Below are 19026 nucleotides of genomic sequence, written 5' to 3' on the forward strand. Positions count from 1 at the left end.
TTGTGCATATGGTGAATTTGAGTTATTAACCTAACACGAGTCAAGTACTGGGACTGGTTGAGCATGACAATTTATTGTTCACTTCTTTGCATTTGTACTAGTCAGGATGTCTAGTTTCTGCTTGAGATGTTTTTGGCTTCTCATTGTGAAATTGCTAGATGTATAGATGTATTGAATGACCTTTAAGACATACTAATCTCTAATTCAGAGCAGAGAGCGATTATCGCATTGAACAAAGTCTGATATGGATCATTCTCATATCGATGAAAACTTATAGTTGGAAACTTATATAAGTTCCTTCTATTGAATGTTTGTTAACTATATACACTCTTTGATTCTTCTTCGTCATTTGACCTAATGCAACCATGTGAAACAATGGCTAAATCACACGAAGCGAAGATCTAAACATATTTACAGTAACCGAAAACAAATCATTCATATCAAATATTTACTTCAGCTAGGCGCCATTTGTGGCTTCAAACCGAGCCTTCACAATGGACTTCTGGTAGGAGGCGGACTCCCGGAGAGTCGTCTGTCTGCTGTATCAAGCTTCCTTTCCACAAAAGCACCATATTCATCAAAATGCATGCATTTGCTGCAATAGCACATACATCCTCTGCTGTGTCTGGGGACTGGGTAATAGTTGTTCGGGCTGGCATAGACTTGGTAATTTGAGGACTCTGCCCGGCCCACTGACCTAACTGAGACCAGCCTTTCAGGTGGGTATTGTGTTCTGGGAGTTTGATACCCATGGTGTTGTTGGTAATTTTGGTAGTACTGCTGGCCCTGGTGCTGGTGGTGGTGGTGGTGGTGGTTTTGTACCTGAGGAATGCTGTGTTGTTTTGGGCTGTTTGGGCTATGTGGGCTGTGTTGTTGGCTGTTAAGACTAGATATGCTTGGCGAGCTTTGGACTTTATGCATATTAGTGATTCGACTAATCTGGTATCCATTTGGTTGCATGGCATGGTTAGTCTCTGCAATGCAACTTTCCGGTGACTTTGGAGAGGAGCTGGCAGAAGAAATATTTCCGGCAGCTGGTGCGCCTCGGATGATGCCGTTGATGGCGTCGATGTAGCGCTGCTCGTCCGCAAGGGGTTCCATGGGACTCGTTTGATTGTCCATTATAATGGGATTGGCTGGGAATAGGAAGGCTCGTAGCCTTGGGGTTCTGGCACTTTCATTCCGGTCGTACTCATCAAGCATATGCTGGAGATCCTCATCGGATTTTACGGAGACTAGGGCATCAAGATCTTCTGGGATTAATTGATACTTAAGGACTACGTCGCCATCACATAAACTTGCAATCTTCTTCATTAGCTCTGTGAAAAAGATTCGAAAACATAAGATATACACGTACGTTATTCAATTGTAAGAATTTACATTGTGGAAGTGAAGCGAAATAATTTATTTATTTATTCTTTAATTTGGTTGGATCAGAAAATTGACAAGAATATGAGATTATCTCGTTATGCATACATGAGAACTATGAACATTAAAATGCATTGAACTTTTTTTTTTTTTTAATAATTTTTTTGGGTGCAAAAATGCAGTGAACTCTGACTTGTGTACAAAATGTTTGAATGTAACAATGGGACTTGCTTCTGTTCAACTGGAGAGAAGTGAGGTGCAGCAGCCTCTTCCAGTTGAGTTCGTGAGGTGCATTATATATTCTATTTTGGTGATTTTGAGTTTAGGTTTTTATTTGTAGACATTCATGAAAAATATAGATTGAATTGATAATTATAATGACATAATTTTGTTAGATTTATCTTTAAAAATTGGATAGTTTATTTTTTAAATGTAACAATCATTTGTTAACAGAATTATGATAAATTACGCGTCGCATTTTTATATTTTATATCAAATCTCACTTTAATTTCTTATTTTTCAATTATAATAATCAATTCCTTACACTTTCGGTCAAAGTTACAATATGATTTTTCCTTGGTGTTAACTTGCCCAACATAAGTTATGTAATCTTTACATGAGGCATTTTTAAGGACAAAATGTAAATTTTTATTTCATTTCTATCTCTTTGTTTTTTCATAATATTTTCTTTTCTATTATATTTTTCAAACCCACTATCGACCACCCTTTCACTCACTCTCTTTTATTTATGAGATTGGTGGTTGATTGAGAGGAAGAAAATAAAAACAAAAAAAAGAGGAGAGAAAATACAGGAGGTGCAAGAAAAAATTGAGGTAGGTGGTGGGCGGTGGAAAAATGATGGGAATTGGCTATGTGTTGTAGTGGAGAAGGGGTGGAGACTGCGAGAAAGGGTGAAGTAGTATGGAAGGAGTGGTCGATGGTAGTGTGTTTAGAAAATACAATGGAAAAAAAAAAAAGAGAAAAAGATGTACAAAATGAAAGAAAACTATATTTTTTTCCCCTTAAAACATGTCTCACGTGAGGGTCACAAAACAATTTTGTTAAGCAATTTAATACCAAACTAATGAAAGGGTCACATTGCAATTTCACCGAAATTGCAAGAGGTTGAATGTCATAATTAAAATAAGAGACTAAAGTGAAATTTGATGTGAAGTGCAAAGGTGAAAAGTGTAATTTATCTTAAATTTTGGTAATGAATTTAATACCAAACTAATTCTACATCAAAAAGAAAAGAAAAGATCACACTGAAAACTTGATCGAAAGTGTATGAGGTTTGTTATAATTGAAAAATGAGGTAACAAAGTGAAATCGGTGCAAAGTTTAATTATCCTAAAATTTATTTTTCCCAATTTGATACTTAAACTATCTAATTATTCCCATTCGACCCAATTCTCAATTTCTATCCAATTTTTTTGACTAATAGTTCCACTCCAATGCCATTGAGTTACTAATACTGTGTTTAGTTGGGCGATTTGGGGAGGCATTTGGAAAGAAAAATAGAAAAGATAGGTGAAATGTGAATAAAGCATGCCTATATTTACCTAGTTTCATACACCTTTTCCATTTTCCTTTTCAAATTCTTTCTCAAATTCCCCAATCAAATACAGTATAAATGCCGGATGGTATCTTCTTTGATAAGAAGCCTAGTGGAGAATTCTAAAGTTCCTCATGCAATGATGTGGTTTCACCATCTCTAGTGGTTATGGAGGATGCTCCTGAAGAAATATTTTGATCCACAAAGCTAAGTTGGATTTTGCTCAGGTAAGCTTATTTAAAATTATTTTAAGTTTGCTAAATTTTTATGTTAATAAAGAATTTTAACCCAAGCAAGTTCGCTCATTTAAAATTATTAATTTTAATTAATTATTTATTTAGTTACATAATGAACTAAATATATATATATATATATAAGTGTAAATTATGTCATTAGTCCTTATAGTTTGAATGAAATTTCACTTTAATCCCCATAATTTCAATTTAAACAATTTGAATTGCATACTTTCATTTTTGGTATAATGTGATCCCTTTGTGCGTCATGAACATTTTGAACGGAAAAAATACCACGTGTAAAAGTAGAGAAACCAAAGTGAAATTCAAAAGAAACTATCAAGACTGCATTTACTCATTACACTAGTGGTGTTTATAGTTTCTTTTGAATTCTATTTTATTCCTCTAATTGTGTTTTATTTTTTATTTTTTATTATCATATGAGTAACAAAGCAAAGTATTTGAGAAAAGAAAAATGAGTGAGATTTTTGCTTCGTATTTTAAAAGAGAATATGAATCATAAATATTTTATTACCAATTAATTTGAGTCTCACCAAATCTCACAATTTTTAGTAAGAAACAAATAAACTGGGCTGGTTTGGGGTGTCCTAAAAAAGTACACTTTTTGTCTTTTTAGACTAAAAAAGACAAAAAAAAATATAGAGGTTTGGGTTAACTTTTTGACTTTTTATGAAAAAATGTGTATTAAAAAATTGTATAAAAAAAGTGTGTAAGAGATGATAAGAGAGGAGTGGGCCCCAGCCGTACAACCGGCTGTACAACCGGCTGTGTAATTTGAGTTGGAAATTATTGGCTAATTTTTGTACAAAGCATTGGACGGTTTTGTTTGACCCGTGGGGGTCATCACGGGTCCCATTTTAATAATTTGAACCGTTCAATGTGTGTAACTTGTCGAACACTATGTACCTATAAAAAATCGCGTTAATCGGATATCGATAGCTATCTGATCAGATTTATTTATTTTTCAATCATTAATTATAACACTATCCATTTGTTGTACATAACTGATTTGATCATATAGTTATCGATATCCGATCAATGTGATGTTTTTTAGACATATAGTACTCGACGATTTCTACATATTGAACGGTTCAGATTATCAAAACGGGACCCGTGATGGCCCCCATGGGACAAACAACGGTGTGTGTAAAAATCACACCCAATCATTTCTTTTTTCTCACTTACGCACACAGCAGCCGCACTTTATTGAATTCGGTGTGTACTTTTTGGAAACAAAATTGATTGTTTTTTTTTTAGAATAGTGATATCTTTTTGGATTTTGGAGTAACTTTTTGACTTTTTAGCTTATATAGGATAAGCCAAACCAGCCCTTAATAAGATAGTTTTCTTTCTGACTATTTCTTATCATTTTTCATTATTTATGACTCAACTTATATATCAAATTTGAGGAAAAAAAGAAAATTCCCATCTTAATTCTTCTCTTTTTCAATGTTATTTTGTTTTAGAAATATGATCTTATTAACCTAAGATGGACCAAAGGGGGTAAAGAGGGGGCAATCGCCCTCCATACGATTTCAAAGACTATCTTTTTATACTAATATTAACTATTGATTATTTTTAAATTATACAGATTTGACTTCTCTAAGTTGTAAAAAAGATTAAGGTCTCGTTTGGGAACAGGCTATTGTAATAATTTTTTGACTTTTTACGAAAAGATATGCAGAAAAGTAGAGAGGTGATGTGACTAGTTTTAGTTAACTTTTTAACTTTTTAGCTAAAATAGTCAGTCCCCAAACGAGGCCTAAGTGTTTGCATGAGTCACACATCTATTTCTATAAAATACGTGATCTGAACTATAAAAATTAACAATTTAGATAAAACAAAATAAAAAAAACAATTGAATTCTCACAATATCGTATAATTCTTACCTTTTTAACTTAATATAAATATAATATTTTTCATATTTTATATCGATAGAAATTGATGTTATAATTTATGCTTTCATTTTAAAAATTTTATTTGTGTATATGTTTGGCCTCTTATATTAGAATTCTGCGTCCGTTCACAGAAAAAGTAGATTAGAGTTATCTTACCGGAGAAAGAGATGTCGCGGAGGACAGAAACGACTCGGGTCTCGCCGCCGATATACTTGAGATGGCCATCGGCAGGCCTGGGAAGTATCTTCCCTCCATGGCTGCACAAAAACTTCACCTTATCCTTTGGTGACCCCGGTGCCGACGTCGTCGACAATCTCCCCGTCACCACCACTTCTTCCGTGGCCATCACCAAATGGTTTCAAAATCCAAAACCCACAAACCCTGGAGACAAAGATATGAGAAGAAGAGTTTTTGGGTTGTGGATATGAGGAGGAAGAAGAGGAGGAAAAGATAGACTTAGATTATTATTATTATTATGATAATAAATTTGGAATATAATCCGAGATAGTAGGGGAGGACTATGCAATGATTCGATCACCTTCCTCTCTTCACCCACACCACAGATTCCATTCTCTTCTCTCTTTCTCTCTCTTTCTCGAGACCCCAGAAAATGCAGAGGTTGATAAGCGCTCTATATATATTTTTGGGTATTAGCAGATTCCAGGAATCATTGTAGTTGAAATTACTTAAGTAGCCTCAAGCCCCTTAAATCTCTTCTTCACTTTTTCTATTTATGGGTTTTTGTTTGGATAATCCCCCCCAAATTATAGGTCCTTTCCACGGCCTGTCATTTGATACTATCCTGTAAAAAAGAAATGTTTATCCTTTTGCCTCGTCATTCACTGATTTAACTTTTTTAGGGACAAATTCGGATGAAAAATATTTGAGGGTCACAAAAAGTGTGGTTCAAATGGTTTAAAATTGTCAAAACGACGTCGTTTTGCGTCGTTTTACGCTCAAAACGACATCATTTTGATAGTTTTGAGCCATTTGAGCCACACTTTTTGTGACCCTCTACCATTGCTCAATTCGGATTAGGATGACTGTTGTGTGACATGTGGAGATTTATTTTAAGATTCATTTTAATAATTAGAATTGTTTATTTTTTAAGATATATTAAATAGAATATATTTATAAAAAATTAAGTTGATCGAATATTGATAGATTTTTTATTGAAGTGCATTTGTGTCTAAATAAATAAATAAATAAATAATGATATCCGATTAACTTAATTTTTTTGTACTTCAATGAAAAATCTATCGATATTTGATCAATTTAATTTTTTACAGATATGGTCTACCAAGGCCAACCTTGAATTATTAGGGGCTGAAAGCGAATTTTTAAAATTGGGCCCTTCATATATCATTATTAAAAAAAAATGTTTAAATAAAACAAAAAAAATAAAAATTTATTTCTATTGCAATACAATTTAACAAAATTTAGATAACAAATATATATGTATATATATAACAGTTGAATTTCAATTAGTTGAATTGAATCTTTATTTTTTAGCTTACCAATGCTATAAAAAATTAATTGGATAAGGATGAGAATTGACACGACTTAATAATATGAATTATTAGTTATATATTTTATCGTTTATTAAGGGATGTCATGACATTTTTTTAATCTTTTATTTAACTCCATCTAACTGAATAAAAAAGTATGTAAAATAATAATTAAGGCTACTATCTTTTTTTCATTTAAGATATGTATTTTTTTGTTACCTATTTTAGAGTCAATCTAGTAAACAATATATAGTAATAACGGTCAATTTTCTTAATTAGAAAAATGCAATTGAATTAAAATCAAACATTTTATGAATAATTTCATTTAGTAGAAATAAATTTTATAAAATTCAACTTATTTGAAAAATTTTAATCTCTTCATACACTTGCCAAGTTATTTTTAATTAAAAGTAAAAGTTTTCACATTAAACATCAATCGGACACGAATCAAAATAATACCATACGACAACATGAAAATAAATGAATTGAGCTAATATTGAAGTAATTATGAAATAATATGACATGATATTCTCCCCTAGTTGAGGGCCATTAATTTTGTTCAAAATTGGGGGCCCAAGATAACCACCTTAGTCGCCTCACCTCACCTCAGGACTGGCCCTGTGTTCTACTCAACGTACCCTTAAAAATGAACAATTTTGATTATCAAAGTAGATCCCAAAAGAAGTCCCACAAGTCCCCGCAGAGGAGCCACCTTGGTCCACAAATTACGTTGAAAGTTCTATATCTTGTGTCATTTTGATCAATATAATTTTAATTGATTCGATTTTGACTTTTAATTTATGATTTTGTCTAAATTTAGCTCAATTGCTTGCAATTATTAGTTCTTTTAATGAAAAAATACGTATATAAGTAACATGTGTCATACTTTCAGAAGCAAAATTATAAAATTGTTCAACTCAGTTAATTAATCTCAATTAATTCAGTGATTATTTTTCGTCAAAAATACTAACAACGTTATTAATTGGGTCAAATTAACACAAAATTTAAAATCAATGGTCGAAATTAAGCTAGTTGAAAATGCATGGACCAAAATGATATAAGAGTCAAAATGTAAGGATTATCAGCATAATTTACCATTTTTTTAATTATTAAAAAGAGTTGTTATTCTCACTCCACGTTGCTACAAATACACTCATTTCTTTGTCCTTATTATACATAGAGGGGAATGTATTTGGAGTAAAATGGAATGAGAATAATAACTATATAAAATAAGAACAAACAAGAGAGTGTATTTATAACAAAATATAATGAGAATAGCAACTCCCTTATTAAAACCAAATTAGATTAACAAAAAATTAGATTAACAATTACATTGTGTTTGATTGTAGATATAATGGAACAGAAAACATGCAACTTTTTAAACAAAAAATTACACGATTATCCTTTATAACAACAAAGTATTATTGGTAAGCAATAGTGGAGTTAGAAAAATTATTCAAGAGCACAAAAATAATTTAAAATGAGTGTGATTCAAAGTTTAAAAAAAGTTTGATTAGAAGTAGCACCATTTTTTGTCGAATCTGATATGGACTCATGATAGAAAGTTCTACAAATTCAGGAAAAAAAAAATTACTTAAAATATAAAATATAAGGCTAACATTTAATTTATGCAGTGACCAAGAAAATTAAAACTATATCATAAATTTGAAATCCTGGGTCAAATTCTTTTTATTAAAAAAAAAAAAACTTATTCACAATTTAAACACATGCCTAATATAACTATAATTTGCATCATTGCCCCTATAGCTCTTTACTATAATAAAAAACCAGTCACCAAAACTAGGGGTGTAAATTTGGCTTGGCTCGGTCCATGTTGGGTCTTGCGGGTTCCCGTCAAAATTCAGGTCGGGTCAGGCCGGCCCACATGCCAAAAAATTAAGCTTAGGCCCAGGCCAAAGCCCAAGGGTATTCGGGCCTTGGGCAGGCCAAGCCAATGGGCTTGGGCTTGGGCCGGGCTTAGGTGGGCCTGACCTTTTTTTTTTATTTTTTAAATTTTTTTTTACCAAAATCTTATTATTTTCCATTAAAAAAATACGCTAAGCCTCAGGTGGGCAGGGCTTCGGCCGGGCCCTAAATGGGTCGATGAGTCGGGCTTCAAAGCGACAAGCCAGGCCCTAGCCCAAGGGCTCGGGCTGGGCTTGGGCCTAAGTGGGCCTAAAATAGGCTGGGCCCATCTCGGACCGCGGGTAGGTTTCAGGTCGCCCATGGGCCGCGAGTCATTTTTACACCCTTAACTAAAACTAAAATAACCATGTGAATTTTGCTAGGTATATTTCACAATTATATATAAAAAAAAAACTAATTAATGGGGAGAAACACGTAATACGTGTGCAATTCAAATAAGTAAAAATAAAAATAAAAATAAATAATATTATAATATGTATATTACCTAACTAGTAAAAATATTCTTGATAAAACCCAAAGTCTTAGGTGCAAATCATATACAATACTTATTTGTATAACTTTTTATTGCAAAATTACAAAATATTCTGAAATAACTCGTATCTATATTTCTTAACTAATCATCATTCATCATGCCCTTTCATGTTACTCAATCATTTAACACAATACTTATTTATCCATCTTTTCTACCAATCACAATATTATAAAATATCATGTATATATACTGCTGAATAATTTGATATAAAATAACCAAATGATTAATAAATATATATATATACATGCAACTACCTATAACCACCTATATAAAATGTGTACAAAGTGATACAGCAAACCCATAAAACACAAACCACCAGCATATGAAACAAACCCATCGCCACCATCGCTAATCTTTGCTTCCATTCCATCCCGCCACAGCCAACCCTCTCACCACCACAACACTATCTTCTCGCCCTAAATTACCCCTCCTCCATCAGGCCCACGTCCCACCTCCACTCATCACCAACCCACAAACCATACACAATCAGACTCAAATCTTACAAAAATCATACCCACAGCTACAATGCAAACCCTCCCAGCGTCGGTGCCGACTTCTTTGCGTTCGAATATTATTGTGTCCATGTTGACGTGTTTGGAGCTGGTGTCGCTAAGGGTTATTTTGGAAATTAATTAATTTAATTTTATATACATATATAAAAAAAAAGTATAGAAAAATAAAAAGAATAATTCATTTTTTTAATTTTTAATTATTTTAAGTTGTCAAAAAATACTTTTTGGCGACATAAAAGGACGGAAACTCTATCGGTTGTGGCTGTAGTGTAGTGATAGTGGAGGAGATGAAAGAATGGCCTCGTTTATTTATGGGAGGGATTGATAGTAAAGGGATTGATAGTGAGGGGATTAAGTAAAATTGTGTTTATTTTGATGATAGTTGTTAGTGTAGGGATTGTTAAATTATTTTTATACAAAATAAATATAAAATAATAAAATAAATAAAAAAATAAAAAAATAAAAAAATATTAAATATTAATGTTTTAAAAAAAATACCCAACATGTAAAAAATTTTAAAAAAATAAAAATAAAATAAAAAATTTATAAAAAAAATAAAACAAATAAAATAATGATTTTTACTTAACAAAAAATATAAAAAATTAAACATTAATGTTCCAAAAAAAAGCCCGACATGTAAAAAAAAATAAAAAATAAAAAATTTCTAATCCGCCGGATTATTTTTCTAATACTAAGTCCTAGAAGCCCATTCGAATCCCCTTGGGGAGGCTCATCCTAATCCGGAGCTCACTATCAATCCACTCTTCATCTCTCAAAACAAACATAATATTAGTGGATCCCACTTCACTATCAATCTCAATTTTCCCTCTAACTCTTCAAACAAACGGGACCAATGAGAAAAATTTTTACTAAGTTTTACGGCTAAAATATAATTTATTTGGAATTATGTTAGAAATTTTAAATAATTTATCAAATTTTTGATATGAGTATATGATCCACACATATAAATTTATTTAAATCTTACATTTATATAAAAAATTTAATAAATTATTTAACATTCATATATATTTTTTTAATAATACACTGAAGTATATAAAATGCTTATCTTACAAACACGCGTCCACCCAGCAGGTCCCACTTGACTTGAGATTGTGGTGGCTGGTCGTACGCATTCCACGTCAACAATGAGAGTGGGTCCCACGCTACTGACTGTTTGCTTACAAGGCGCCAAACTCAAAAATGTTGTTGTCCCGCGATTATTGGCTGGATGGATATTCGAACGCCACAGTTTCTCTACAATCCGAAATTGAATTGGATAGTGCTATTGGACTATAGGGCGCTCGATTTCAGATTTATTTTGATAATTTAAATTATTTAATATGTAAAAATTATTAAATATATTATTTTTATTAAAAATTATGTTAATTGGATATAAATAATTATTTGATCAGTTTGTATTTGTTTCAACGATAATTGTAATTTTACAAAAAAAATTGCAAATACGAATATAAATTGATCAAGTAACTATTGATATCTTATTAACGTAATTTTCTTTCAGAGATAATATAGTTGACAAATTTTACATATTAAAATAATTTAAATTATTAAAATAGGCTTGGAATCAAGTCTATTGCAATCTAATAATACCGTCCAATCTATTTTGATATGAAGAGGAGCTGAATCCATACTCAAAAGTCTTTATTGTTTGCCTATCACGCGGGTGACCTATCAGCAAACGGAAAATGACTTGGACCCCACCACCCCCACTGTTTTTGATTGGTGCAAAATATTATTATTATTTTTTTTAAGCCTTCCCCTCACAGCCCCCCACACGTAGAGGTGAGGGTGCTGGGGGTCTGACCCAGCTGGGGTCTCCAACAAGGTCTATCGGCAAACGGTGTGGACGTTTTATTGTGCACATAAATGGGTTGTAAAAAAAGAAAAAAAGAAAAAGAAAAAAAAATATCAAAAATTAAAATTTTAATATAATTTTTAAATCCTTTTATAACTTTGTATATATTTTAATATATATTTGCATTTATCAGGTTATTAACCGTCGGCATTGTTTCTTATTAGGTTTATATCCTTAAAAATTTTAGAACTCTCTACTATTTTACGATTTTTCTTTCTATGATTTTTTTTTTCTCTACCACTCTCTATGTTCTCTCTATAGCATCACTTCTACTGTGTTTATTGGTGTCACCTCAACAATATCTACTACTACCACCTCAATTGTAGTCGCAACCGCCACCACTGTTTATATTATTTCCACTCAAAAATCATCACTGCTGCTACTCATCTTTTAGTCTCTGCCATCCTCTGGTGTTGGATGTGCTTTATTTACTCAAAACAATTATTATTGTCACCGGTTTGTCAAATATCTATTTTATCTCTCTCTCTGACGTATTTCACTAATTCATATCTGGTTGTTGCTCGTTTTCAATGTCGTTTCTCCTTGTCCATTTTATTTATTTATCTATTATTGATTTGTATGATTGATTGACAAAAATCTTATTATTGTTATTTGTTTTGTAATATTTTTCTTAGTCTACTTTCTCTTTGTTGTCTGTCGAACCCAAGTGAAATTTCTTTGAGTAAAATCAATAAAATTGCTATAGTGAGTGAACTTTTGTTGACTTAAATTAGAAGCCTGTGAAATTTTTCTGACTAAAGCCTTGTGAAATTTAACCAGTCTTGTGCAATTTCATTGGTTCTGAACAAGGATATTTGGCCTAGTGGTTCTGTAGCACCATTTGTAGTGTGAAGTCTTGGGTTCAACTTTTATAGAGAGGAGTTTGATATCCTTTGTGGTGATATTTATTTCTCCCTCATTATTATGGGGGTTGTATGTGATTAGTAGTTATTAGGCTTGGGCTTGAGCTTAGGTTTGAACTTGTTAGATTTATTGGCTTTCTAACTATTATGAGTTAGTGATCTATTTGATGATATAAACATTTCTCATATTTGTAATTACTCTTTTATCTATTGACCAAAAAAAAAAGAAAAAAAAAAGAGAAGAGTTTCATTGACTATATTTTGGAGCTATAAATTTAAACTTTTAAAACTTGTGTTTTATTTCAATGTTTTACAATAAAAAGAAAATTTAAAATTTGTCATTTAGAGTTTTCAATTTGAATTTATTAGCCCTAAATTTAGAATTAATAACCTAATTTTTTGAATTGGTCCTTCAATTTACAATTTTAGTTCAAAAAATTAAAATTTCACTTAATGAAATTTCATAGTGACATAACAAAAAATAAAGTAAAATTTCATGATATCTTTTTAAGAATTTCATATTATTTATGGACCCTTTTTTAGACCTTAATGAGAGAACAAAAAAATATGTAAATAAAAAATTATTAAAATTTAAAAATTATTTTAAAATGTAAAATGTGAACATAACTGTGACGGCTTTTTTGTCTAAAATTACTTTCGTATTTTATTGAAGGATCTGCATTAATATTATTACTACAAATTATTTATCCTTAAATTAATATAAAATATTTTCTACTAAGCCGAATAAAATAATTCCAAAAAATTAAGACACCCCATCTTTTTTGTCCCATCTCACTCAATTTTGATTTGCCAGAGTTACGAAGTGCACACATGATTAATAAGACACTGACGACGTCAACCTTAGTAGGTTTTTTCAGCGAGGGTCAGGCTTTTTCTTTAGTTTGAGATCATTTTAGAACTTATTGTTATACTCATTGAGAGGTAATTTATGTGGAAATTGAGGCGACCTGGATAATGAGTCGTTATGAGTCGTAGTATAAAGGGTCGAGTAAAATAGTCATATAAGTTACTCCGGTCGTGTGGATTTTTGAAGTTAGTCCGGTCCTAAGGCCGTGAAGCTAGTCCGGGCCGACAGAAGATCGAAGTTAGATTGGTCTAACGGTACTTTGAAATTAGACCGGTCTGGGAGTTACACCGGTCATGACATGCTAGTTCGGTCTAACCACGCCATGGGTTGTGCATGAGAAGCCGACGCAAGAGCAGTAAAGGAAGAGCTAGTTCGGCTTATTCTGCGGCTATGCATAGTCATGTTTACTTCGGTCATATTGGAGTTCGGCCATGATAAAACCATCTCACTTGGTTTAAGCAGTGAGGGGGTGTTGAAGGATAAGTATTATCTTTCATGAGTATGAATCCTAGGAGGATTCTGCATGGAGAAGTAAAAGTCCTACTAGGATTGTGCCACAAAAAACCTATAAAAGCTCACAACATCACCTTTGGAGAGGTAACACACAACTTTGCTTACTGAATACACAGAGCTTTTGTCTATTTGTCAAGTTTGCTGACTAAGGCATCGGAGAGGTTTCCGACACACACCCGCTGGCTAGCTCACGTTTGTATTTTCAGGTGATAAAACGACGACGTACAGAGGAGCACAGACTTGATCAACAGGATTATACGAGAAGGTTTATTTCTTTCCCGTACACTCATTATATGTTCTATTTTAATAATTTGAATTATTTAATATATAAAGTTCGTTAAATATTTTATTTTTGTAAAAAATTATATTAATCAGATTTCAATTGCTACATAATCAAATCACATTTCTGTTAATAGTATATGATTTTTAAAAAATTATTGACAAAAATCTAATCCGATCAAGTAGCTATTGATATCTGATCAACATAATTTTTTATAACAATGAAATACTCAACGAGTTTTATATATTAAACAGTTTGATTTATCGAAATAGAACCCATGATAAACTTTATAAACCCAAACAACACCTATTTCACATAAGAATCTGATTCTTTTTAGCAAATTATTATCAATATACATAACAGTTCGTTTGATTTGATTTAATTTGATTTGATTTGCGATTATGCCAAATTCAAAACCAACCAAACCAAACGAAAACATTGTCAGCTCCCTAAAATTGGACTTCGTATGTTTGGTCCAATTCAATTAATAGGTATTGATTTAGTGGTAAAATTTTCAAATTTCTCACTTAAAATCTAGGTTTGAGTTTCAATAGTCGTTTGTTAAAATTGAACATACTTCTTAACATTTAGAATACGCAGAGGTCATAGCTTCGGCCCTGACATAGCCCCCATCGTAAGTGGGGTTCCGTACAAATGCACTATTAATACCTGTTGATAAATATATGGAGTAGCCTATCTGCACATTTATTTTTATAAATCGTAAAAAATATAATTTTTTCAATAAGAAAAAGATATAAAAATCCACTTTAGTAATAATAGTAGTTTAAATATGGATACCCCATTTCATATATCATTTTTAATGTGTTATTAATATATTAATTTAATAAATTCTAATTTTTATGAGGCATGATGATATCAATATATTCATGACTTATATAATAATTTAATATTTAGTATTTAATTTTTAAATTTAGTCACCTTAATAAATAAGACATAAAACTTTAAATTTGATCATCATGACCATTCATATACACTTTTATCTAAGAGTTCAAGGGTCAATTCTTAAAATTTTCATGTCACACTTAATTGACAACTTGTCATTAAACTCATTTCACAAACTAATTATTTAAAAAAAAAATTAAAACTAGATTAGTTAAAAAAAAAAAAAACTCATTATTTCATATTGCTTTTTTTCTTTTTAGACAAAAATATTTTTAAAAAGTTTATTAATATTTTTTAGTGTGTAATTTCGTCAAAACTAGTTTTGTTTAAAAAGAAAAATAGACAATAATTTTTAAAAATCCAACAAAATAGCTAAGTAGTTAGATTAAGAGACTTACATGTAGGTTTTAATAGGTTGACTTTTTATTCAATAGGTCCTAAGATAATTAATAGGATTTTTCATCAGACACTATTAAAAAAAAGTCACTAATTGTCAATTTTCAGTGACAATTTAAAATTTTGTTTTAGCGACAGTTTAAAAAATTCGTCACAAAAAAGTCATTAATTATAAGTTTTAGCGACAGTTTAAAAAAAGCATCACAAAAAATTACTAATTTTCAACTTTTAGCGATAGTTTGAAAAATTCGTCATAGAAAAATGTTATTAATTGTAAGTTTTAAAGACAATTTATAAAAATTATGACAAAAAAAAGTTACTAATTGTTAATTTTTAGCAATATATACAAAAAATCGTTACAAAAATATATTTTTAGCGACGATTTAACTATGACTTGTTTTCAATAGAATTTAATGAGAACTAAGTTAAATTATTAGGACCTATTGATAGTTTATCATTATATTTAAAGATTTTACTACATTTTCTTTCTATTTGTTAGGTAGGACAGGGTTACCTTATCTCGAATCCACAGTATGGAGTGGAGAGAGTGTTATTGGGCTATGTAAAATCTATCACAAATCCCGTTTCAAAGGTATAATTCTTTTATTTTGTTGGACTTTATTTGTAGATGTATCTGATAATTAAATCCATGTTATTTCATTATATTCGTCTAAAAAAAAATATTATAAGTATAATTTTAAAAATAAATTATTTTGAAGACAATATATTATAAAATTATATAATTATGATTATCAGATGAATTTAATTTATTTTTTTGTAAGTGAACTACCCATAAAGACTCGATAATATAAACAATTTAAACCGTCGAAATAGAACCTGTGATGGGCTGCATAAGATCCAACAACACTGCAGACAACCCTCCCCTAGTTAACTTGATGGATATTGTGAGTTTCTTAATAAATTATTTTTTCAAGACAACTTAGTGACTTGAGATTTTGGGAGCTCTAATTTAAGAGCTCTAATGGTGAATCCTACATGATGATGTGATGTTTTGACTTTCTTTACTTCATTTTTGTTTGTTTGTTTGACACCTCACTAGAGCTTATGTTAAAGCTCTAGTGTTAGAGTTCGCTATTACTAGCTTTCAGCAATGATAGAGACCACTAAAAGTGATGCTCTAACTAACACTAATGAGTTGGCATCCATTTAAAAAAGAAAAGAAAAGGCATAAGTGGGTGGGACCCACTACCACATCATTAGTGACACTGTGATAGCACTAATTAGTGCTCTCACTTATTTTCTTACTACCTTTTTGTAATAACTTAAGTTGTTGTGACAATTTGAGTCCATTTCTTAATAAGTTAAGTTTTCAAGACAGTGTTTTGACAATTGGCTAATGAGTTTAGAATCTAATTAAAAAAATTATATTTTTTTTTGAATTTTTTTATTTTTAGTAATTTTTTTATTATTTAAATCATGCCAAAAAATTTAAATTTTTGTAAGTGGATTTTTTTTTTTCCCTTTTTCTACTTTTCTAATATTTGTGTAGTTGCGACTAAAAATGTAAAGTTTGTTGATTTAAAAAAACAAAAAAAAGTTTGATAAAAAAAATAACAAAAAAGACCAACCCCAAAGGATGAGGTCTTGGTTAAAGTTAGGGGTGTTAAAAAAACTGTTGGAATAAGTAAATTGATCCAATTTAGTTTAAATAGTCGGTTTGGTGTAATTTTTATTAGTTTTAGTTTTGGTTCTGATTTCGAAAATGATAGAACCATTCAAATCGAATTGGTTTCTAGTTCTAAGGTTTGGTCTAATTTTTATTAGCTCCAGTTTTGGTTTTGGTTTCGAAAATGATGGAACTACTCAAATCATTCTAAGGTTTTGGTTATTATACCTGTAAGAGGGGTTAACTTCAGGCCACTAATTAATTGGGCCCAATCAATGTCCAATCGGAAAGCCCAAAAATTGGTGAATTTGGAAAAATTATTGCCCAATAGGCCAAGTGAATTCTATTGAACGGGCTCATAAGAAAGTTAACAAATTGGGCGAAGGAGGATACATTCCAAGCATATATCTCTAAAGAAAACCCAACAAGCCCATTTGAGGAGGTCCAGATCATATGGGTGTCCAAGGAGGTTAACTGCTACTTTAAGAAGAAATGAAACCCTCGGAGGAGATCCATTCTCCGAGGTATTTGCTTAGTCTTGAAAGGGTTCGGAACCACGAACCTAGAGACCTATTTGAGCTCAGATTCGAAAGGGTTCGGATCTACGAACTTAGAGATCTAAAGTGCTTGGCTTTGAATGGATTTGGACGTAATCTAGAAGCCACTCCATTAGTGAGTCTCAGAACACTCGCGGGTTCAGAGCTTTCTGGGATCTACGCACCAGAACTATAGGCGTAATGGAGTCCGATCAAAGGACCCCGATCTCGAGAACGGTGAGTGGAGATAAATTCACTCTTCGGTTAAACTAGCCTATACCTGGGTCAAGGTGGCACGATCTAGGGGATCCCTGAGACTCGGTAATATTTGCGGCAAGGCGTTCTCTTGAATTACCCCTGACCCTTCTGCAGCAGGGCATCCTCTAGGACTACCCTTGACCCTTTTGGATGATTGGGGGATCATTGGTTAGGTGTGGCTAAGAAGAAAGGTTCGCCGAGAGATTGATTTCCTCTTCGAGGTTTTCCTCATCCTCGGAGATGCCACCTCCTCGGACAAGGTAGTTAGAGGGAATATTCCCCATGTGCATGCACATGGACTCCATCCTATATCATGAAGTGTCTATAAATAACACGCACCCATAGCTTTACAAGGGTTGGATTTCAGAGAGACAATTCTTGGGAGAGAACTAATTTTCCTTCTCTATTATCCACCTTGAGAGTGAAAGTGGAAGATCTATGAGAGAGTTTTGCCATTATTCTCTCGCTAACTACTTTGCCTTCTTCTTCACCCAATCTCTTATCTCCATCATCTCTTTGATACTGTGTTTCTAGTTGTGACCATTAAAGAATCTAAGTCTCTCATAATTTCTAGAGAATTCGGGTTTTCTTCAAAAATCTTTGAAGATCTTTGAATTTTCCGACAACATTCTTGAACACTCTCATACAATACCGAACTCAACCAAATCATGATATATATTTTAAAATATTTTTATATGTAAGAATAAAAAATATTGAAGCTACTTGTAAGACTTGAAAACTAATGTTAATTATGAAATAGATAAACTCTAACCAACTTAACCAAATTAATTATTGCTAGTTTATTTAATTATATAATATATATCATATTTATTGTTAGGTGAAATTTCTAGAATTGTAGAACTGTACAGAACTAAACGGGTTTTTATGATTCGGTTATGATCCAATTTCATAGGTCTAATAGTTCGCTTATGGTTCTATTTTTTTTAGAATTGTAGGTACCAATTCAGTTCTTGATTTATTTTAAAACAGGATCAATCTAATCCGTAAACACCTCTAAGGTCACGTCATTTATGTGTTATGTGTTATGTATGTGTTGACTTTTTCCCAATAACCGAATACATTAGTCTATAAATACTGCATATTTGGTTCTACTCATATATCGATGTGTTCCATTTTCTCATGTCCTGATTGCCCAAGCTTTTGATGGGTCAGGTCTAATCCTATTTGCAGGGCCTATAAGTTCATACCCAGTTGGGCCTTAACCCAGCCAAACAAGATTTTCATGCTACATATAAGGCCCCCAAATTATTAACATAAGAAAAATTCAAATTTACTCCATTAGTATAATTCTGTTTCAAACTTAATAACTTTCATTGCATATATGTACACGAAATA

At 31.6% G+C, this 19026-nt stretch overlaps 1 protein-coding gene across 1 annotated transcript; it reads right to left on the reverse strand.

Moving 5' to 3' along the window:
* Positions 1 to 258: 258 nt before the first annotated feature.
* On the reverse strand, positions 259 to 5682 carry LOC145790603 (uncharacterized). The gene is made up of 2 exons (XM_082868758.1): positions 5232 to 5682; positions 259 to 1319 (listed from the first exon to the last, which is right to left on the reverse strand). Exons 1-2 carry the CDS (start codon positions 5419 to 5421, stop codon positions 490 to 492), a joined length of 1020 nt encoding a protein of 339 aa, XP_082724884.1. The 5' UTR covers positions 5422 to 5682; the 3' UTR covers positions 259 to 489.
* Positions 5683 to 19026: the final 13344 nt, after the last annotated feature.

The sequence above is a fragment of the Camellia sinensis genome, chromosome 5, assembly GCF_055761805.1.
Source record: "Camellia sinensis isolate YWXY chromosome 5, ASM5576180v1, whole genome shotgun sequence".
Lineage (NCBI taxonomy): Eukaryota > Viridiplantae > Streptophyta > Magnoliopsida > Ericales > Theaceae > Camellia > Camellia sinensis.

Coding starts and splice junctions, on each gene's coding strand:
- LOC145790603 (XM_082868758.1), bottom strand. CDS start 5,421: ATGGCCACGGAAGAAGTGGTGGTGACGGGGAGATTGTCGACGACGTCG. Junction 1,320..5,231: donor CCGCGACATCTCTTTCTCCG/GTAAGATAACTC, acceptor TCTTTTTCACAG/AGCTAATGAAGAAGATTGCA.